Source organism: Cuculus canorus, chromosome 1 (assembly GCF_017976375.1).
Source record: "Cuculus canorus isolate bCucCan1 chromosome 1, bCucCan1.pri, whole genome shotgun sequence".
NCBI lineage: Eukaryota > Metazoa > Chordata > Aves > Cuculiformes > Cuculidae > Cuculus > Cuculus canorus.
Genome location: NC_071401.1, coordinates 157,328,982 through 157,348,974, shown reverse-complemented (window position 1 = coordinate 157,348,974; position 19,993 = coordinate 157,328,982). Strand labels below are relative to the sequence as shown.

General features: G+C 43.5%; 1 protein-coding gene across 1 annotated transcript; it reads left to right on the top strand.

The window, feature by feature from the left end:
* The first annotated feature begins 11,256 nt into the window (after positions 1–11,256).
* On the top strand, positions 11,257–16,244 carry APOLD1 (apolipoprotein L domain containing 1). The gene is made up of 2 exons (XM_054056515.1): positions 11,257–11,414; positions 13,656–16,244. Exon 2 carries the CDS (start codon positions 13,660–13,662, stop codon positions 14,398–14,400), a length of 741 nt encoding a protein of 246 aa, XP_053912490.1. The 5' UTR covers positions 11,257–11,414; positions 13,656–13,659; the 3' UTR covers positions 14,401–16,244.
* The last annotated feature ends 3,749 nt before the right edge of the window (positions 16,245–19,993 follow it).

Below are 19,993 nucleotides of genomic sequence, written 5' to 3'. Positions count from 1 at the left end.
AGGCAATATTCTTTCCTTATTGCTTACGTTTTCAAGTGAGAATTCCTATGACAGCTGTCCCACCACTTCCATCTTCAGAAAAAATGAAATTTTATCCCAGGGGCCTTGCAAGGGAAATATTCCTGTTGGCTTGCTGATGCCTTTATTTTCCAAGAAATATAAATAAAAGAATGCTGTGGCCTTTAAGGCTGAATTAATATTCCTCACATGAAGCTGTCTAGATTCAGAAGTATGATATACATTTAAAACTGGGAATTTTCACCCTCCAGTCTTGAAGAGGCCCTGAACAAGGGAATTTAGAATTGTGGCCTGATCAGTATTACAAAATCTGTGCAGGATCACAGGGTTTGCCTCAGGGAGCAAACAGTTATCTGAAACTGAGGCCACCTACATTCACTGTTTGGTTCTGCCCAGGAGGCAATAAGCAAACTACCAGCTTCCTCCCTACCTCTGTTTCCCTGCAGATCAGGTAATAACAGGCACCTCCGAAGTTCTTTGAGATTGCTGCAGAAAAGCGAGAAAGTGTGACTCGTCTGTGGCTTCATGTTAGTAATCAGAGGTCCTGGGTCCAAACTGATGTGATTTTTGAGTATATATCAGGAAATGCGTCAGCCACTGTATACTTCCTGAAGTATAAAAGATGCTGAATAGTAGGTGGCCTGCTTGCCAATGCCTACTTACAGTCTATTGTGCTAAGGAGGAAAAGATTCATACTGAGGAGGAGATTTTAGGGAAAGAGACTACTTTTTGCTAGGCTCCTTCATGACAACCCACCGTGGGAGGACCTGCCTATAGAACAGCTAAAGAAGAAAAAGCGTTTCAAGTGCAATGCTTCGTGGGTACTAAAGCTGAAGTAAGAAGGATGCTCATCTTCAGACACATCTCTAAAGACACATGACAGCCACACAGTCTCTGATACCCTGCAAATATAAAATAATGTCCAGCCTAGAGGGGAGTACTATGATACTCCAAGAGGAATTAAAATCTGGCCATAGGTATCAAGAATGCAATTTGTCCTTAAAAGCAGGGTCCACAATCAGTCTTAAAAGCAGGTTTATGAAATTCAGAGTCTTGATTCTAGACAGACATAAAGGCTGTTCCAACCGCCAAATATCCCCTGCCAAATACCAGGTTTGACATATATGTATGAGCCATGTTTGGGAGGTATAGCAGGATACCTTCCCTAAGATCACAGCTGTCTGATGGCACCACCACTGTGTACATTACCAGTCCAGGGAGGTCTGGGGTATCTGGAGGTGCAGATAGTCCAGGCAGAAATGTCCTTGCTCTCAGCAGCAGCAACAGTAGCGAATGTCAGACCAGTGTCACTGCCCTCTGCTGACTCTCATGTTAAACTCTTGAAAAGCTTCTGAGCTTGCATGAGGCCTAGGACCACTAACAACAACTAAAAGTCTCCTGTTTGAGTTATGTGGTTTATGGGTCAAAATTCCAAATTATCTCTTTAATTATTGCCCTCCACCCCTAAGCTCTAAGACCAAGCATGGATTTAGATGACACTTAGTGGACATCAAACAAACAACTGCACCAGTGCTTTGACTAGTCATACTGTCAGCAAACCCCATCATATCACTGTTCACCCCTTTTTCCAAATCATTTAGGAACTTGTTAAAGAGCATAGGTCCTAGTGCGCATCCCTGCAAAACACCCTGGTGACCTTCCTCTGTTTAATCCTATGCTTTTTTCGACCTTCTACCGAATAACTACCATACCATTTTTTCACCCTTTTATCCTGCTGCTTATCCTGTTGACTTTTCTCTAAGCTCTTTTCAGAGAGACTTTGTCAGAAGCCTTTGGAAATCCAGGCTGATCACATCAACCCCTTGACTCCTCCCTACATACTAGCTGACCTTGTCAAAAAAACTCCAAGGTGTTTGTAAGACAGGACCTCCATACGCATGCTGAAACCATGCTGATGTTATTGAAAAGGCTGTATTTACCCAGGAGACTGCTCTGACCCTTGCTATAGCTCCACCAGTGTGTTTGGCAACTTTTTGAGACAATCACAGCACTGATTTGGTTCCCTGGCCTTCTCCTTCAATGCTAACTCTCTTGTTTTATGCTGTCCTCTGGTGTATCCTTCCCTAAAGGCTACAGAATTTTCTGTGTCTTGTCCTTGGGAACACCGTCCTGAAAAATGTCACCACTGGTTGTCTTTCTTAACTCCTGGGTTAAAAAGCTCAATGACAACCTCCTGAATACTCATAGACAGAAGCCCATTTATCTTTTGATCCAGATGAGGAGGTCCTTCCCTTCTGTGCAAGTGCTCTGTGGTATAGAAGTGCTCCCACTCCTGCCATCCATACCCCTCCGTGGTCGCAAGCAGTATACTGGGAACTTTTCAGCAGCAGGTGAGCACACACATTCTGTTTTCTGTCTTATTCACCAGGGGCTTACACATTGCATCCAGAGCGTTTCTCATTCCTTTTGCTATGACGCAGGTACTGAAGTGGACTATGACAATGCAACCCTTTCTGGCTTATCCCAGGAGTGTGCCCTGTGAAGATTGTCATCTTCATGTCCTTCCCCAGAGTAGTGAGAAACTGCTCTGCCCCGCTAGCCCCAGTTCTTCCCCTCTTGAGTCTCAAAACAGGGAGTTAGGCTGGAAGGCTGAATGCTGGATCTAGCATGTGTGCACACTGTGAGGATGAGTGCTAAAAAGGACCTGCTGGGGATTCTGCAAGGAAGGCTGTTCTGTATACATGGTGTGGAGCAAGCATGAACCCCAAGACCCTGTATGCATATGGGAATGGCGTACTTTAGTCTGGCAACTTAATCCAGTGTTGTCTTCTGGAGCAGTCCTCCCAAGCCACGTGGATGTGCCATCTCATCAGGAAAGGGATAGGGAGAGTGAATGTGAGAGTGCATATGGTGAGGAGACGAGCTAAAACATACACTAAGAAAAGCTATCTTAACAGCTAAATTAAGCATGTACCCAGTAGCCTGTGAGGAAATAGAGAGGAGATTGCCTTCCATATAACTATTTCTTCTGAATAGTACTTGTATGGATAGTGATCCCGATGTAAGCATGAGTCAGAATAGTGGTCCTTGGTAATCTAATTCTTCCCTAGTGCAGCTTAAGGTTTCCCTTTCCCCAGAGCTCTAAATTCCATGGAATCCAAAGGAAATGCTGTCATTAACATGTTTTTTTTTACAGAATCTTCCCTGAAAATACTCTTTCGTATTTCAGGGAAGAATCGATGCATCTCACTTTAGCAATTTCTAGCTACCAACAGAGCATCTTCAGGCTGTGAGAGGTAAAGTGTAAGATAGAGCCTGTTCTAGGTCATCTTCAGTGACAAAAGGCTTTATCTTGGTTTCATCCAACCTGGGAGGATAGAACCAGCTTTACTGTCCTCTGTAAGTCTTGCCCTACGCCCAGCTCAGCTAGACGCAAAAGCTAGGTCTTGCTTTACTGTTTGTGTCTGAAGTGGGTTAGAAAAAAAAAATTAAAGAATAGCTAAGGAAATTTTTTTTTTGTTTTGTTTTGTTTGCTTCTTCTGTTTGGTTTATGGTGGGCTGAGATTTTTTTGTATTACTGGACTGGTAAGAAAGAGACACTACTTGATCTTTTCAAGGGCTACAATTGATCAGACAGTGGTAAAACAGGTTTACTCACCGTCCAGGCCATTCTGCCTCCCATAATTATGTAATTTTTAGAAAGTATATTTGAAAACTGCATGTGTTTGCAAACCAGTTGGGTCACTCAGCCATGCCCTGTCCTTACAGCTTCTGCTAATCATGCAGGGAATAAATGCAGATGCAGGGAAGCATATTCTCTCCCAGGTTTCCTTTCCACCCTCCCATGTCCTGAGCATTTGTTCAGGAGGGTGCAGGAAGTGGGCTCAAGCCACCCAGGGCCAAGAGCATATGCTGACCTTTCCTGTAGTCTCGTGAAATTGTTTCAGGGACACTGGGCAGCAGACCACTCAGGCACAACACACAACTGAACTAGGACCCTGGGAAAAATGCCAAGCTCCCATCCCCATCATGTGCTGGCTGTGCAGCTGACCAGCTTTCCCTCTTCTGGAAGCGCAGGCTCCCAGGCCTCACAGGAGTGGTGACTTGCTCTTGCCAGATCTCCTATTAACAGATTTGTTACTGTGCTTGAAAGGTGCCCTCAGCTCCTTCATGAGACTGTCAGCCCCTCTTCATATATTTGTCTTTAAGGAGGTTTATATTACTGTCAGCTGTTCTTTATCATCAGGTCTGGGGAATGTGTAATAGGTAATTTCTGAGGCCTTCATGCCTGGTTATGCCTTAATTCTAGTGATAACGAATGTACAAAAAGAACTGCCTGGCCTTTAGTGAGCAACTATTTCCTCTTCTCCTTCTGTGTAAGCATGCAGGGAATAGGACAACATGTTTCTGATTATTTTTCCACTTCTAGTGAATTCCAAGAGGAATCACCATGCAGCTATCATATTTTGAGAATGGAAGACCTGATCTGAAAATAAAAGTCCTGGCTTGACAAAAATAATGATTTTAATTGGATGGTTTTCAGTTCACATTCAGCCATTTAAAATTGAATTTTAGTCTCCCTGGGCCTAGAAGAATCCCTTAGGTAGAAGAAACCTTTAGGACTGTGATGCAATAATGTTATCCATCATACACGTTCTTTGCATTCCCATGTGCAACTCTGCAAAGCTCTATGTTCTGCCCACATCTAACTTGTACATGTCCTCTGCTAATCCTAAGAATGTGACTGACAACTTCTCACTCACGAGCATGAGAGGCAACCATGTGCCACACACCACAGTGTAGGAACAACAAACCCACAGACTTTTCTTTCCCTGATCACACGCAGGTAGCATTATGGTCAGTCTATGAAAGGAGTGCATTATCTGAAAACAGGCAAAAGAAAATACTTGTTTACACCATGAGTAACTGAGAACTTCTGGACTTTACTGTCCCAGAAGGCAATGGAAGCAGTTGATGTCAGCAGGGTCAAAAGGTATCAGATAATCCATGGGCAAGAGTGGCCTATTATTAAAGGGGACAAGCAGAGATACACCACTGCCACCTGCACTCTTCTGCAATAGCACCTCCTATAAGCTCCACGGGACACCAAGTGCTGGGTTACAGAGACTGTGTCTGATCTGGAGGAGTATCTGTGGAAAGGACATTTGAAATTGGAGCATAAACCTAACAGACTTGAGGGACATCAAACGGGGCAGGAGAGAGATAAAGAATCGGTGTCTATAAGTCATACATTATAGAGCAAGTGCCTGGAAGAGATGGGCTGAACAGGGCTTTGGGAATGGCTGTTTCTTCTCCAGGCTCTAGAGGGAGCTTCGGGAAATTAATAAACTCGCTGCATATGAACCTCTGAAAAGGACTGACAATAGGTGAGATGCACCCCTGTTTGAAGTTCAAGTTAATATTTTTTAACTTCACCTGGCCTTCTTTAGGCCCTTATGTGTTTGTCATGTTTCTGTGATGCCAGATGGGAGGGTTAATCAATGTAATGAATTTCATTATTTTGTTTTCATCATAGTGCATTTTTTATATGAGTTGTTTCCTGCTGAACCTGCTAGTCAAAACTTAATACAAAATTATCAATAATAAAAAAACGTACATAAGAAACTCTCAAAACAAACAAACAAACAAAAAAAACCCACCACCACCACCTCTCTCCTCACAATCAAACAAAAAAACCAAACCCCAAGTTTTGCAAGAGTTTTAAAAAAACTGAGAGGAGACCTGAAAAATTTAGAGGCTGTGGATAAACTCTTTTACTTGATGATGAAGGACTGCAACAGGGACACAACTGATCATTCTAGGATATTCTCAACACAAAGTCAGCATCATTGGTAAAAAAGATATGGAATTAACATGCAGACCTGAAAAGCAGCCTCAATCTATCTGAATAACTCTGTATCCAATATATAAATTTAAATACAAGTTCTCTTAGGTTATTTTTCAATGAAATGCCCTTGTATTGTTATGAATGTTAAATATCTCTCTTGACTCATCTTGCAAGTGATGTACAATAGAACAGATGGTTAATTTGAAGAAACAAGAGAATTAATATTAAATTAAAACACAAATTCTAAAACCATACTTTTTCATATATTTTAAAAATAAAGAAATAGTAGAAGTCATAAAAAAACAGTAAAAAAAAGTTAATTTTTCTTTACAAAACTCAAGCCAGACAATTTCAATGCATTGAAATTCATGTCATCTCATGATTTTGGGTTGTGTTTTTTACATTCTTGGTTTAATAGTGGAGCAGATTCTTTTTTAGCAGATATGCAATTTCATTGTCTATCTACTGCCCAGGCAGCTGCTAGGGAATTGCACAGGAATGTGGGGTGAACCCAGTCACTGCAGCTTTCTGGCTTTGGCCAGTGACAAGAACAGGGACAGAATCAGAAACTTTTAGTTGAGTAAGTATAGGATACTAGCAAATACAATTTTCTTGACAAAGGTACATTTTCCTAGCCCTTCCCCTCACCATGACTGATTAATGAATTGTTACTTAGTGCCCTCAACCCTCCAAGATTAGAGTTGTTCTAGTTACCCTCAAAGGTGAGAATTGTCACCTCACCAATCAGAACATATTAGAGCCATATTAGAGCAATTGAAAGCAAGAATCGTGGAGCAAGCGATAGCAAGAGTGTTTCTGTCAGAGATCATTAACTCAGACAGCAACCTGCTACTGGCAGGGCACAAATAGTGGAGTCAGGTCAAAGCTCTGCCCTGTGCTGCCTGATGGAAAAACAGATACTATCATTCCCTAGCTCATAAATGCTATATCTATCCAGTAATGTATTACCCCAAGACTCCAAGACTAATTTGGGGGATTTACAAGGCCAGTCTTTCCAGCCCACTGGTTTTCTTGGTAGACACATTGTTGGTACCACCCCTTCCAGCTGAACTTCTTTTCCTTCCCATTTAAACTTTGGTCTTGGGAGATACTGCCCAGATCCACCAGCATGTGGTACAGAAATGCCACCAAAGGGTCCCACACCAGCAGCTTCTCCTCCTGCACTTGGGGACGTGAACATCATCCTGATAGGGGGAAGACCACAGAGCAGTATGTGAAACCTGTATATGAAACCAAAGATTGACTAAACACTGCAAGATTCACACTGGCAAAGGGGAACAAGAAAACATGGACATCTGTGCCAAGGTTTCAGAGCACAGGGATTTGTTCTAGCCCAGCTCCCTGCAGAAATGAGGGTTATGGAGTGAGGCTGTTGGCAGTTTTGTCAGCCAGTAGCTTTTGAGCTTCCTAGGGAATTTCAGCCAGAATTTGACAAAATAGTAAAAGTTTCAAAGACACTGACTTCTCACAATATTCCTGAAAATAAGTAGTTTTGTAGGTGAGAAGAATCCATATGCTTGCTTCCTTTGAGAGAATTGTTGCAACGTGACTTACGTGACTTCAACCACTAACAAGTCCACAGGAAAAGAGTCACAAGAAACTTGGCTACATAATTTCTACTTTTCACCAAGCTACTAGGTTTACTTGCAGTTCTGGTAATGATTCTCTGTTTTGTACAGTGCTTGAGGGTATGAGTAGCCAGACTGCTGCTGCCACTGCTGCTGCCACTGCTGCCACGTTGAACAGAGAAGAGTCCTCCAGCAGCACCGATCTCAGTAGCACCTGCAAACAGCTGACTCAGTCACATCAGCTGTGTCCCAGGCAAGGCTGGAGGCATGTAGGCTAAGCAGGGAGTTGGTTTTTTTGTGTGTCAGAGAGTGAGCCTTATGCCATTTGGCCTATACTGAAACATATAATAAGTATAAGCTACTCTGTTTAAGTCCATTGCAGAAATTACTCTGTGTGTCCAAATAAATGTTTTATCTCTGCAGACACTGCTGTCAGTGTTTTCACAGGGCAATATAGGATGGTATTTTTGTTACATGAATGCTTGCTCACAAAGCAGGAACAAGCATAGTCGGTGTACTTGGTTAATAGCCTACTTAACTGGAACTAACGAGAGGAATTTCCATCCCTAGTCTTCCCTGTTTTTTTGTAGCTTTCTCCGAGCGCAGCTGGAGTCCCACACATACCAGTGACCAGAGCCCAGAACAGCCTGTCTGGAATGCTTTAAAAAAAACTAATTTCGATCCTAGTAAGGTTACTAAAAGCCAATGCAGCCCTTTTTGATCTAATAGGCTTTATTTGTTTTAGTTCTGGCCTACTCAAGTTTCCATGGAATCTGAGTGAATCTATTGTTGTGAAGAGTTAAAATTTGTCATGGATTCTATTGACCACAGGAAAAAGAAAAGGAAAAAAAGACAACATTTAGCCCCATGATCAAGCAGTTAAGGTTGAGAGTAGCAAGCCTGACACAAATGCAAAACAAATTGATCAAAACAATGTTAATAAAGGAAGCTTGTCTTTGAAATTCCAGCTTCAAATGTTTCACCTTTACATTCAAATGTTACATTTTAGTAGCCTCAGCTACAGAATAAACACATCTGTTATATATCCATTCTGCCAGAGAGAACAAGAACAGAAAGAACAGCCCTTTCTGCCAAAATCCACTGGAAGGAAGAGAGCTGAGGCAATAAAACATCCTTCCTTCCCTTTGCTGGTCATCTGGTCCCAAAAAATGCCTTCAGGGCAGATTTTGTATGGGTCTGGCTTCTGCCCACTTCAAGAGGATGTGGCTAGATAGGAAAGGGTGGATCAGAAAGACCATTTTTTAGCCAGGGTAGTTATGAAACACCTGCTGCACCCTGTCTACCCTCAAACCTAAGCACTTCACAGGCCAAGACCAAGAGACTGCAGCAGCAGAGTTGATGGGTGAAAATGAACAGCAGGCAGGGTGGTGAGGCCACCACTAGCTTTCAGAACTGCCCAGTGAAGGTCAGACTTACCCTACAAGTCTTGAGATCCCTGGTAGATAAGATTCACTCCAAGCAGGTCCCCAACCAGTGACTCAACAGATGTGCTCATATCTGGGCAGGTGCGCTAATGACACTGAAATTCTTTCAGTCCCTGGGAGGCATTCAGAGAAAACTTCCCATCCTGCTCCCATTCCCACCTGTTCATCTTTACTGGATGTGGTCTCTGTAATTACCAGTGGGAGAGAAGACCAGCACTCTCACCACGGGATGCTTGAGAGAGTGCCAGCAGGGATGAAAACAGATCACAGCACACTTCTGTAGGGCAGCTCCCTGGGAAATAACGTTTCTTATTCTAATACACATTTATGTTTTAAAATCAAGTTGACCTCTGTAGCTCCTCATGGAAAGTCCTTAATTTCTGGGTATGCACCTCATTTTTTGGGTGGATTTTGGGGAATCATTCTCTTTAGATGGTGAAGGATCCTGGGGATGATTCCTGTGAGAAACCATCCAAGGCTGAGACTAACACTTCGGCTAATGTGAAGTGCAGGTCTTTCAGTGTGGAGGAATCTCTGTGAGGGAATACTACAAAAAAAGTGAATTTCCTCTTCTGCATGTTAATCCTGTCCTCACCCACTCACTGAGCACCACAGGGGTTTCTGACAACATTTTGCAGCTGAGTGTATTGAAAGAAGAGCACTGGGAAAGGAAGAAGAGCAACCAAAACTGCGTCATCTTCTCAGGTCATTCCAGACCCTATTTTTCCCCCTTTTCTTTGTTATTTCATTTTTACCAAAACTCACTCTTCTAACAAAGACACCTCTGCTGGCAGAAGTCTTAATGCAGATGAGGTCACAATAAAAAAAAAGAAAAATTCTATCTGGGAATGTGCGAAAGAGCTCTTGTGTCTACTAACTGCAAACCTTTGCCAAGGCAGATAGGCTCCAATTCAAGAATATGTTTGCTAAAACAAAGGGAAAGGCTAAAGTACAGTTTCCTTCAGTGTCAAAACTCACCTTCCTGTTAACATGCAATACTTGCAAAGTGGAAAGATCAAGATTGCTTATTTGAACATGTTCAAAACAATGTTTTCTCTTTTTGTTTCTCAGACAGGTTGAAGTAGCTCTTCAGTATTATTTACTTATTCATTTATGTCCCATTCTCATGCAGGTCCATCTGTGACAAAACACTCTACATACTGTTTCACAGTCATTTTAAGATGATCTAGAACCAAACTGCTATTGAAGTAAATAATCCCAAACTTGTCCTCTCCTTTTCTGCTTACTCTCAGTCCTTGTCCCTTCCTAAGGTCACCTCCAGTAATTGTGCAGCTACGCGTCTCAAATATTCAACAGCAAAGCCATGCCACCCAGTGACAGCTGGGTAGCTTTCAGATGAGCCAGGCCAGGGAGACTCCAGGGCACAATCAGAGGCTCCTTGTCAACAAACAGTCCTGAAGAGTGAGAATTCACCAAGCAAGAAAGTAGATACCCCATCTTGAAGTACAATTGCTCAAAACACATGTCACTGGCATCACAGGCCCGGTATCAATAAGGACACATGCCATTTTTGTCCAAGATGGGCTGCACCACTTAGAGCCAGTGATTTTTTTTTTTTTTTTTCCTGAAAAACCCATCCAAAGAATCTGTCTTTGATCATGGCTCGCCCTTGCTGAGCGTGAAAAGCAGCACCAGGATTGTCACTTAAGCTGTTCCTCCCCAAAATCTTTATCTCTTCCCCTTTCTGGCCACATCTGTATGCAGGCACAACTGCCAGGCAACAGAAGGCAGCAAAAGAACACATCCGAATGTCTATTTCTTTCTGATCATTGATTGCTGGATATGCCTCTTAGGAAAACAATATGGTCATTTCTCAACCACCATGGTGCCCATGGTTGAGAAACAGAGCAAAACCACAAGGAGATTACTCCTTTTGCAGGATGCTGTATGGTTTTATCTACTCAGAAGGAGAAAGAATGGGGGGGGTTCAGAGCAAGCTTGCTGTGGAGCTGTTTTCCTTTCATGGAGAGGAGCGCTGCTCGTGTTCTCACACAGCACTTCTGTGCTCCAGCCAGTCACGCACGATTGTCCCAAAGAGCTGGGATTTTAAAAGTAAACTGGCCTTGAATGAAGTAACTGGTTGGCTGATACTCCACTGTCTCTAGACCTATGCGGGGCGGGGGGGGAAACTTCAGTCATCAAGAAATTGGCAGCTCCAGCACAGAGTAAAGTCAGTTGCTATTTCAGGGAAAGAAAAGGCAACTGTTCCCTGGGGATACTGACTGCACTAGCTCAGCACCAGGAACAGCCTGAGATTTTTTTAACTTTTTTTTTCCCTCTACACTTCAGGAAAAGCGAACACACAATGTTCATTCGCAGGGATCGTTTCCTGAACATGATGTGTGCTCGCTGTCCCACAGGTCACTTTCCAGTGTGTCACATCCTTCTGCACCAGGGAGAGCAGGAAATGGCAAACTCCCAGTATGAGGCAAAGCATTCTCATTGCAGCCATTGGTCCACAGGAGCTATAAATTGATGTCCTCCAGAAACAGATCAAAATTTGTCTTTGGGGAGGTCAGCAGGAAACTGAAGGTAAGTTTGAAACAGTATTTTTTGGAGTCTCTCTGGGTGCTCTATTAGGAAAGCATTTGCAGATTTTGTACTAATGTATGCCTTTATTGTTGGGGAGATTTTTCTCTAAGAGCAGGAGCTAGCTTAGTTTTCCTTTACACTGGTATAAATCAGCGTATTCAAAAGACAAGCATCACTGTGTGGCTTGTGCTATATCTTGAATGATTGTTATACTAACTGCAGTGAGATGACCACCATTATTACCTGAGACTGTTCTCAGCAAGAAAATCTACAGAATAAATTGTTAAGAGGTTACAGGAATTGATATATTTAATAATGATTACATTGATCCATTGTTAAGTTATTGATGATATACTGATGATTGTTCATTTCTGTGCTATTTAGTTCAGTGTTAATCCTTATGCTTTCAGGTTTATCTCTGATTATGGTGTAAAAAATAAGAGAACATTGCCTCCAACTAAGAAAAGTACAGTGTACTAAATGGCTCAAATGTCCTGATGATACCAAAAGAGTCCGGTGTTGTTGTTCTGAAGGACATAGGGGGAAGTCCAAAAGGATTCTGCATGAGATGGACTAGGACAAGTAGGAGGGAAATGAATTGCAGTGAGGATTATTTACTTATACAGTTCAGGAGGGAAAGCCTCTTTATGGGAAGATCTTCCAAAAACCAGAGAATCTGCAGAATGAAAGCCTCAAGTACCCTAACTATATAGAGTGTGCCTGTGTGAGGGACCAAGTACCTCCAGTTCACGCAGTACAGAAAACTTAGTAGTAAAAAGAAGGTTGAAGCAATGAATAGTTTTGTTTAGTTGTCTCTGGGACAGAGTCTTTCTGCTACAGAGAATTCTTCTGGCTATGTGAGCATTACAGACTGCGAACAGCTTCTTAGCTCTATGGCTATACCTTGCTAGGTGCAGATGCATCACAGTCTTGTGCACAGCACGGTGTTGTGGAATACAAAAGCTCTGCTCCCACCAGACAACTACATCACTCCTGTTGCTTCTCTTGCCTCAATTGCCCTATAGATAAGCAAGTTAAGGATGTTCGTTTCCTTTGGAAAGCATTTTGCAGCCCTAGAGTAACCTGCAAATGCTTATTGGAACATTTCTTTCTACCCTTGTAACGAAGAACAGACAATGCAAACAGAAATTACCTAGTACAGAAACCCTGAAGAAGATAATGAACCCTGAAGAATGTCTTCTAGAAGGGAAGACATTCTCCTGCTATCTTGCCAGGGCATGTTGCCATAGCCAGCAGTATTCAAGGCTTTTCTATTCATAGGCCCCTGTATTGCCCCTGTTCCCCCACCCCCAAGGAAAAGTGCACTGAAAGTAGGTGCACTTTTCTGATATGTGTTTCATGAATCTTTTAAACAAGGTCCATAGGTTTCCCTGCCACTGTCACTGCAGATCTACCACTACAGGTTGAACTAAGCACCACAGAACAATGGTTCCCATCTTTGTTCAGACCCTGACGCCAGGTTATAATAGGAAAAAATTGCTGCAAGACCTTGAGTTGCTTAGGCTCAAAGAAAGGAAAGAGGTTCACAATGCCCGTCTGAGGCATCAAGGAGTTTCTCACCTCCTAGATGGAAAAGCCAGACCTTGAGTCTCCTCAGCAGCTTCCCTTTGTCCTCCTTTAATGAGAAATGACTCCTAGATACCAACCTAGGATATATGGCTTTCACCCTCTTAGAGCCTATTATTGTGAAAGATGCCTTTGAATATTGCAAATCCTCTGAATCTCATCATGGGGATAATGCATTAGTTCTGGCAGTATTCCTACTCAGACACTGAGTTGTTTCAACTCAAGGCAATTTCTATGCCCAGGGTTGGAAGAGATGTTTTGTGACTTCACAAAGACAATAGCAACAGCACCTCTGACCCCAGCCCTTAAGATATTTTAGTCTTCAGATTAAAATGATATGAAGATATTTTAGTCTTCTTAGACTAAAAGAACTTCTTTAGTCAAGAAAAGCATTTACAAGTTCCTTTCTCTGAAAATTACAGTGAATATGGTAATTAAATGTACATGTGTGTATGTGTTTGTGTTTGTGTTTGTGTGTGTGTGTACGTGAGCGTGTACGTGTATGCAGACAGCAAAACTTTCAAGTAGTTGGGTGAAACAAAAAAAAAAAAAAAAATAATTGGCTGGATGCCATTCCTGAAACAGTGGTCCAGGATGAGCATGTCTCTTTTCTTTAACTTAAATCCCAACCCAGTCTTTTCTGTTTCCGGACAGAGCCATGGAGAGAAATGGTGTTGACTTCCCCCAAGCACTAGACCCTACGCACCACTTCCACATAGCGTTGCTGGATCAGAGGCGGAGGCTGCATGGCCAGATTGCTCACCTTCACAAGGCGGCTCGTAAACTCAACAAGCTTCGCAAAAGGTCCCTGATTGCCAATGTCAGTGGGAGCACCCTGACTGCCGCGGGAGCAGTCACAGCAATCGTGGGATTGTCCCTGAGCCCGGCAACACTGGGAGCCTCTCTCCTGGCATCAGCTGTGGGTCTGGGCCTGGCTACTGCTGGGGGGGCTGTCAGCATCACCTCTGATCTCTCCTTAGTGCTCTGCAATTCCCGGGAGGTGAGGAAGGTACAGGAAATTGCAATGACTTGTCGGAAACAGATGAGGGAAATCCTTGGCTGCCTGGAGTTCCTCCGCCGGGGGCAGGGCCCAGGGGACCCCACACTACGCCAGTCAGAGAAGAGGGCGTCCATCTCACTGTACAACTCCATCTGCTTCATGGTATTCTGTGGCTCCCACAGCTTCCTTGTGCCAGAATACACAAAGGAGGTCACAAAAGTGAGCCAGGCCGTGCTGAAGGCCAAAATACAGAAGCTGGCTGCCAACCTTGAGACCTGCACCAGGGCAATGGATGAAGTCTGTGAACTCCTTGAGGCCAGGACAGAGCTTTCCCCACATACGAGGAGACTCAGCTTGGGTGTTAAAACCACCTTTGAGACCCCAAGACCATCCAGCTGAAACAGTATTTTCCTCATAATTAAAACTGGGCTCAGAGACATTAACTTGTTGCCACTATTAGCACGGCTACCTGTTCCTACTGTAAAATTGGTCATGCTTATCCACACAGGTGTGCACTCCTGTCATGTGCCTTATTTATGTCTGAACACACTCTTTCGTAATAGGCTAAAGCCTACACACACAGACACAACACCCTGCCAGCTCAGAGCAGCCCTGTGGGTTATGGGGTACGCAGCAGCAGATCCCAGAGCCTGCAGGCAAGTGTAGGTGTCTATTCCTCAGATCCATGTTCCCGCAACCATTACTGCAGCTCTCCTTCCCCAAGGCAGCAAAAAGAAGCGGGTCGGGAAGCTGGTGAAATCCCTGCAGTTGTGGTGCTAACTGACCCTGTGTGTAAATAACTTATTTTGAATCTATGAGAGGTAAAAGGGCTGGTATACCCTCAAAAAGCCAGCAGCTGCGAGTTTCCACTAGAGTGCAGACCTGTTAACAAGGTACGTCTGGAAAGGCTGTTGAAGAAAGCAGTTCCAGACATGACAGATTGTATGGAGGGCTCATCACCCCAGGGTGAAATAGCCCAGAAATTGTTATCCTTTCTGAAGAAACCTCTTTGTGCTGAGAACTGTGATGATGGTGTTCTATTTATTTACATAGGGTTAAGATTTGATGTTGTATTTAAAGATGTATTTTTTTTTTTTACAAAGGAGGCTTCTGCTCCAAAGGAGGGCAGCTTTTCTTGGAGGCAAAGCAAGTCTGTGACATGTGAGAGCAAGTCCCCTGTTCTTTGGTTTTGAAGGAATGCAAGTCCCTATAGGAAAAGGAAAGCATAGCCTGAATGCTGGTAACTATAAAAAAGGGTGAAAAATTGCTAACCAGTGACATATTTTAGGAAGCAGAACAGGGAGAAGGACAGATCAGTGACCCTGGGACCAGAGCCTGCCTCAGGGAACCGGTGGAAAAAAGTAGTTGTCCCTCTTGCAGCAGAGAGGGAAGCATAGGTTTGTGTTACTGGTCTGAGCTGGATCCCAGCTGTAATGGGAGCACGTTTGAAATGTGGAGGTGCCACTCTGTGCGGCCAAGCAGCCTGTGAGATCCACAACAGTTTGACTGTGAGGGTGGAGGCAGCACTCATGGAGAGCTACACATACTCTTAGCAATGCTTCCCAGGGTAAGCTTAACATTAGCAATATATGTACATTGGCACTAATACTCAAGAGGGAGTGCAGAGGAACAGGATGATTCAGTGGCAGAGCACTTACAAAACAGGAGGAAGGACTAGGAGGACTCTGTTTCAGGTGACTGTTCTGCTAAATATGTCCTTTGTGATTTTTAACCCCTCAGTGCCTTATTTCTCTGTTTAAATATGGGGATAGTAGTACTTCCCTATCTTACAGGGATGTCTATGTGACAAATATTGCAAAGTACTCAAGTACTGTGATGATGGGGATCATGTCAGTACCCTGAAGAGGTACAAGGAAGAGACCCCGGAAACTAGCTTGAGACTACTAGAGGAATTAATGCAGGGATAATTCCAGCTCCACAAGTTGGCCTCAGTGGATAAGAGAAACTTCCTTGCAGATGCATGAATCAAAATGATGAGAAAACCCACTCTGTAATTCTGTAATACTGAGCAAACTCTTTGGAAGGGCAACACTGCAGCTCACAAAGCTTGAATCTTGTCCATTTTGTCTCTTCTTCATTTGTCTCATGACATTGACATTTGCTTTTACACATAAGAAGAACAAAAGCTTTTGTCCCTCAGACTGTGACTCAGATGCCTGTAATGCTGATGCTTGTTTGCCAGAAAGGAACAAGTACACTGCTGGTTCAATTAAATGAATATGAAGAACTTTTTGTGTCAGTGTCTCTCTGCACACCTGTATATGATCACATTCCTGCCACCTGGCTAACTCTGCTTGATTTCATGCTCCAGGCACTGGAGCCAAAGAATCGATAGGAGCAGCTGGAGGTGTTCAAAAGGAGTGAATGAAAAGTGAGGTCACGAGCTCCATGCCACACGGCTGGCATTTGTCTATGAGTGTATGCCTTTGTCTGTGTGAGTGTATATCCTGCTGTATAAATCAGCCCATGTACACCGTGGATGCTGATCTCCGACATGTAAACACCGAGGTGCATATACATGAGCACGTAATTGTGTTTTTGTAGTAGGAGCTGCACACTACGCAAAGGGAGACATAATGCTAATTTTTTCTTAGTAATTTAGCATATCACCAGCTAACTCTACCAGATCAGTTATGACTTCACCATACTTCTGAGATGGCTGGGTTTATCACCACCAAGAAAATTATGTAATTTATATAACTATCCTTCCTCCTCCTCCATTTTCTGGTAATGTTACTTTGTCCACATGTTCACACACAGGGAATAACATAGGAAAAACAACAGGTCTGAACCAATTAATCTGGCTGGCAGAAGGACCTGAATTTGATAGCTCAGTGCTTCACGAGGGCTGGCAGCCAACTTCAGTGCAGTCCTGCACTGTAATCATGGAGACCGTTTGAGCAGCTGCGACAAATCAGAAACTTTTGCATACATTTTCAGCCACACAGGCAAAAAAAATCTTGCTTCTGCTCCTTTTTTCCCTAGATTAACCCTTCACTCAAGGTCAGGATTTGGGTTGTTGTGCAGTGCTGCTGTGTGAGTGTGATTGAGCCCAAGGTATAACTCTATCCTGGCCAAGTCTCAGCTACTTCCTCCTCTGAGTTTGTTCGCTAGGACTTCAAGCAGAGGTTCAGACAAGCAGTGGGGCCTGGAGTTTGGAAGATCTGTAATCCTACTCAAGACACAGGAGCTGTATGACTCTGTTCCAAAGCCCATTCCATGGTCTCTTTGTAAGCCAGGTGGTCCTGTGAACTTGTCTCCACCCTCACACCTCAGCTACACTTGATCTGGCAGCTGGCAGGCAGGGCAGGAGGTGGCAAGCTCTGGGTATTGCTTCCTGTCTCCTCCCATGCAGTCAGCACTGGATTTCATGTGATACTCTGGGGAGACAGCTTGGAGAGCTGTGTTGGCAGAAATCCACCATGTCGGGGGGCAGGATTCGTTTCCTACTCCTTTTGCTTCCTGAAACAACTCACTGCTGGGTCACATAAGCAACAGAGGTGGTACCAAGAAAGCACGTGAAGCAAGTGACCTGGGCTGGGACGGGGACACAGCTACTCCAGTACTGGCTTAGGTCAAATAAGTAATTCTGTTAGAGTCACAAGAAACAGAATCATGGAATCATTAAAGTTGAAAAAGACCTCTAACAACTTCAAGTCCAACTGTCAGCCCAACACCATTGTGTCTACAAAACCATGTCCTGAAATGCCGCCTCTACACACTTACTGAACACTTCCAGGGATGGTGAGTCCATCAGTCCCCTGAGCATGTGGGGCTTGGGGAGGGGGAGGGAAGCAGTGTCTTTGGTAAGTAGCTTTTTTTTAAGTAGTTATCTTATTTACCCTTCAAATGAGTAGTTGTGTTGATTGAATCCTTTCTTTGGTAGCTGGAGTGGCAGGACAGGGAAGGGTACACTTGTGATTTGATGTTTAGCCAGGGCTGGCACTTATGAAGCCTGGCCTCCTGATGCCACTTTTTCTCCTGTTTTATTGAAACTGCTGCAGGGAGGAATGATTAAATGGTGAACCAGGAGTGCAAACATCATTTTAACACAAAGTTCCACAGTATGTTTTGAAAGCATAGTAAAAGGTGTCTATGACAAACAAGCCTGACTATAGTCAGGTAGTTAGGACATCCCAATAGCTTCTCTCTGGGCATCCAAGTGGGTAGAGGGGACCATTTACCATTAACTGTGATCTACTATACACACTGTACATCTTGTCTCATTTTACATCCCTTGTGATATAGTTTGCATTATACCTGCACTAAAATTCATCTGCTGTGGATGCTCCCACTCTGTCCCTTCTAACCAACAGTGAGCCTGTGGCACACAGTAGGGCTAGGAATGTATTTAGTCAAAACCCCGGTCTAAAAGCCATGGAGAGAAAATTTCTATATTCAGTAAAATCTGCAGTACCTTGTGCTGAAAAGCACAGAAAGGGAATCACCATTTAGAAGTGAGTGCTTCCCAACAACAGTTTAGGACAGGAGAGAACTTCCATTCAGACACTTCGACTGATAAAAAGGATTTAGCCAAACTGGGATTTCAGCAAAACAGAGTTGCTCCACCCTGCTCCTCACCAAAATAGCACCTACCATATTATACGGACAATGAGTTCAACAAAGAATCACAAGCAGTGACTTCCCGTCACATCGCCGACTCTATTTCCTGAGGCATCCTAGTGACCCTTACAAGGCTTCATGTCTAAGTACTACCCAGGCTTAATGTTCAGCACTAAAGATATATAGCCAGCTCATGGCTCAGACTTCTGTAATTTCTTCAACATACAGGCATAACTAGCATGTACATTTGGAATTTCTTGTTGATGTGGTTTGGGATTTACTTGTTTTTAAAACCATTGCTCCTGAGCACAGTGGGATACAGCAGTTTCATTTCCACTGCTGCCCAGAGAATTGTTTCAGGTTTCCCCTCCTTTCCCTGTCATGCAGAGAGTTTATTTGGATTTCCTCTCACTTTCCTCATTGTTCTGGTGGCAGAGGAAATGGCAAGCTTAGAATCCAGTGACAGATGCTCGGGTACGTCAGCATTTCCACTGTGAGCACACCCAGTAGATCTTCCCAAACAGCAAGAGAAAGGGAGGTTTGCTCAAAAATGTAGTCACAAGTTCCATTTTGCAGTCAGCTCAGCTGTCTTTTTGAAGATTGAGCTGTTTAATACTTTGGCATCCTTTTCCCTAAAACAAAGCATGTTCACTCAGCTGAACGGTTGCCCTGCTGCAGTCAGCACTAGGACTAGAGATCAGAGAGGCTAAACCCAGACCAGATGGAAACCAATGAGCTCAGGAACTACCATCATGACATGACACTTGATTGTCCCTCGAAGGGAACTAAATCCATCATCATTTTCACCTCTCACCATGCACCCGCAGGCTCTCTGCCTGAGACACAACAGCAGCAATCAAGAAAGCTGAGAGAGTGTTTGCGTCTATTCCCATCTCCTGTTGTTGTTTCATGCTGTGAGTTTATTTTATATATTTATGGCAAGTTGTGCATTGGCACTTAACATAAACTGGAAAACAGGCAGAACAGTGACATTTCTTGACTTTTCTTTTTTTCCCTTCACTGGTACTTCAAAATATTCCATACCATCACTTCCAAAGAAGATACTTACTCTTTATATGTATCACATATGTAAGTTTATGTATATTAATGTATTCCTGTGCCCAGATGGCTCATTTTATCTTATTCTTTCACAGTGGTAGAATTTATGAATACAGAACACCAGTAAACACAATGTCTAAGCTAAGAAACCAAGTCTTGAACAAATTTAGAAGAAAGACCTCCTCGAGAGTGGGGCTTAATAACCTTGTACAGAGACATGATGTCTCCACAGACATGGCAACTCAGCCAGTGTCAGGGGAAAGGGACAACTCTGTGCAGCCAACCCTCCATGGTGGCCAGCTCTCCATGAGACAGCTCTCTGTGGGACACCTCTACATGGCACACTCTC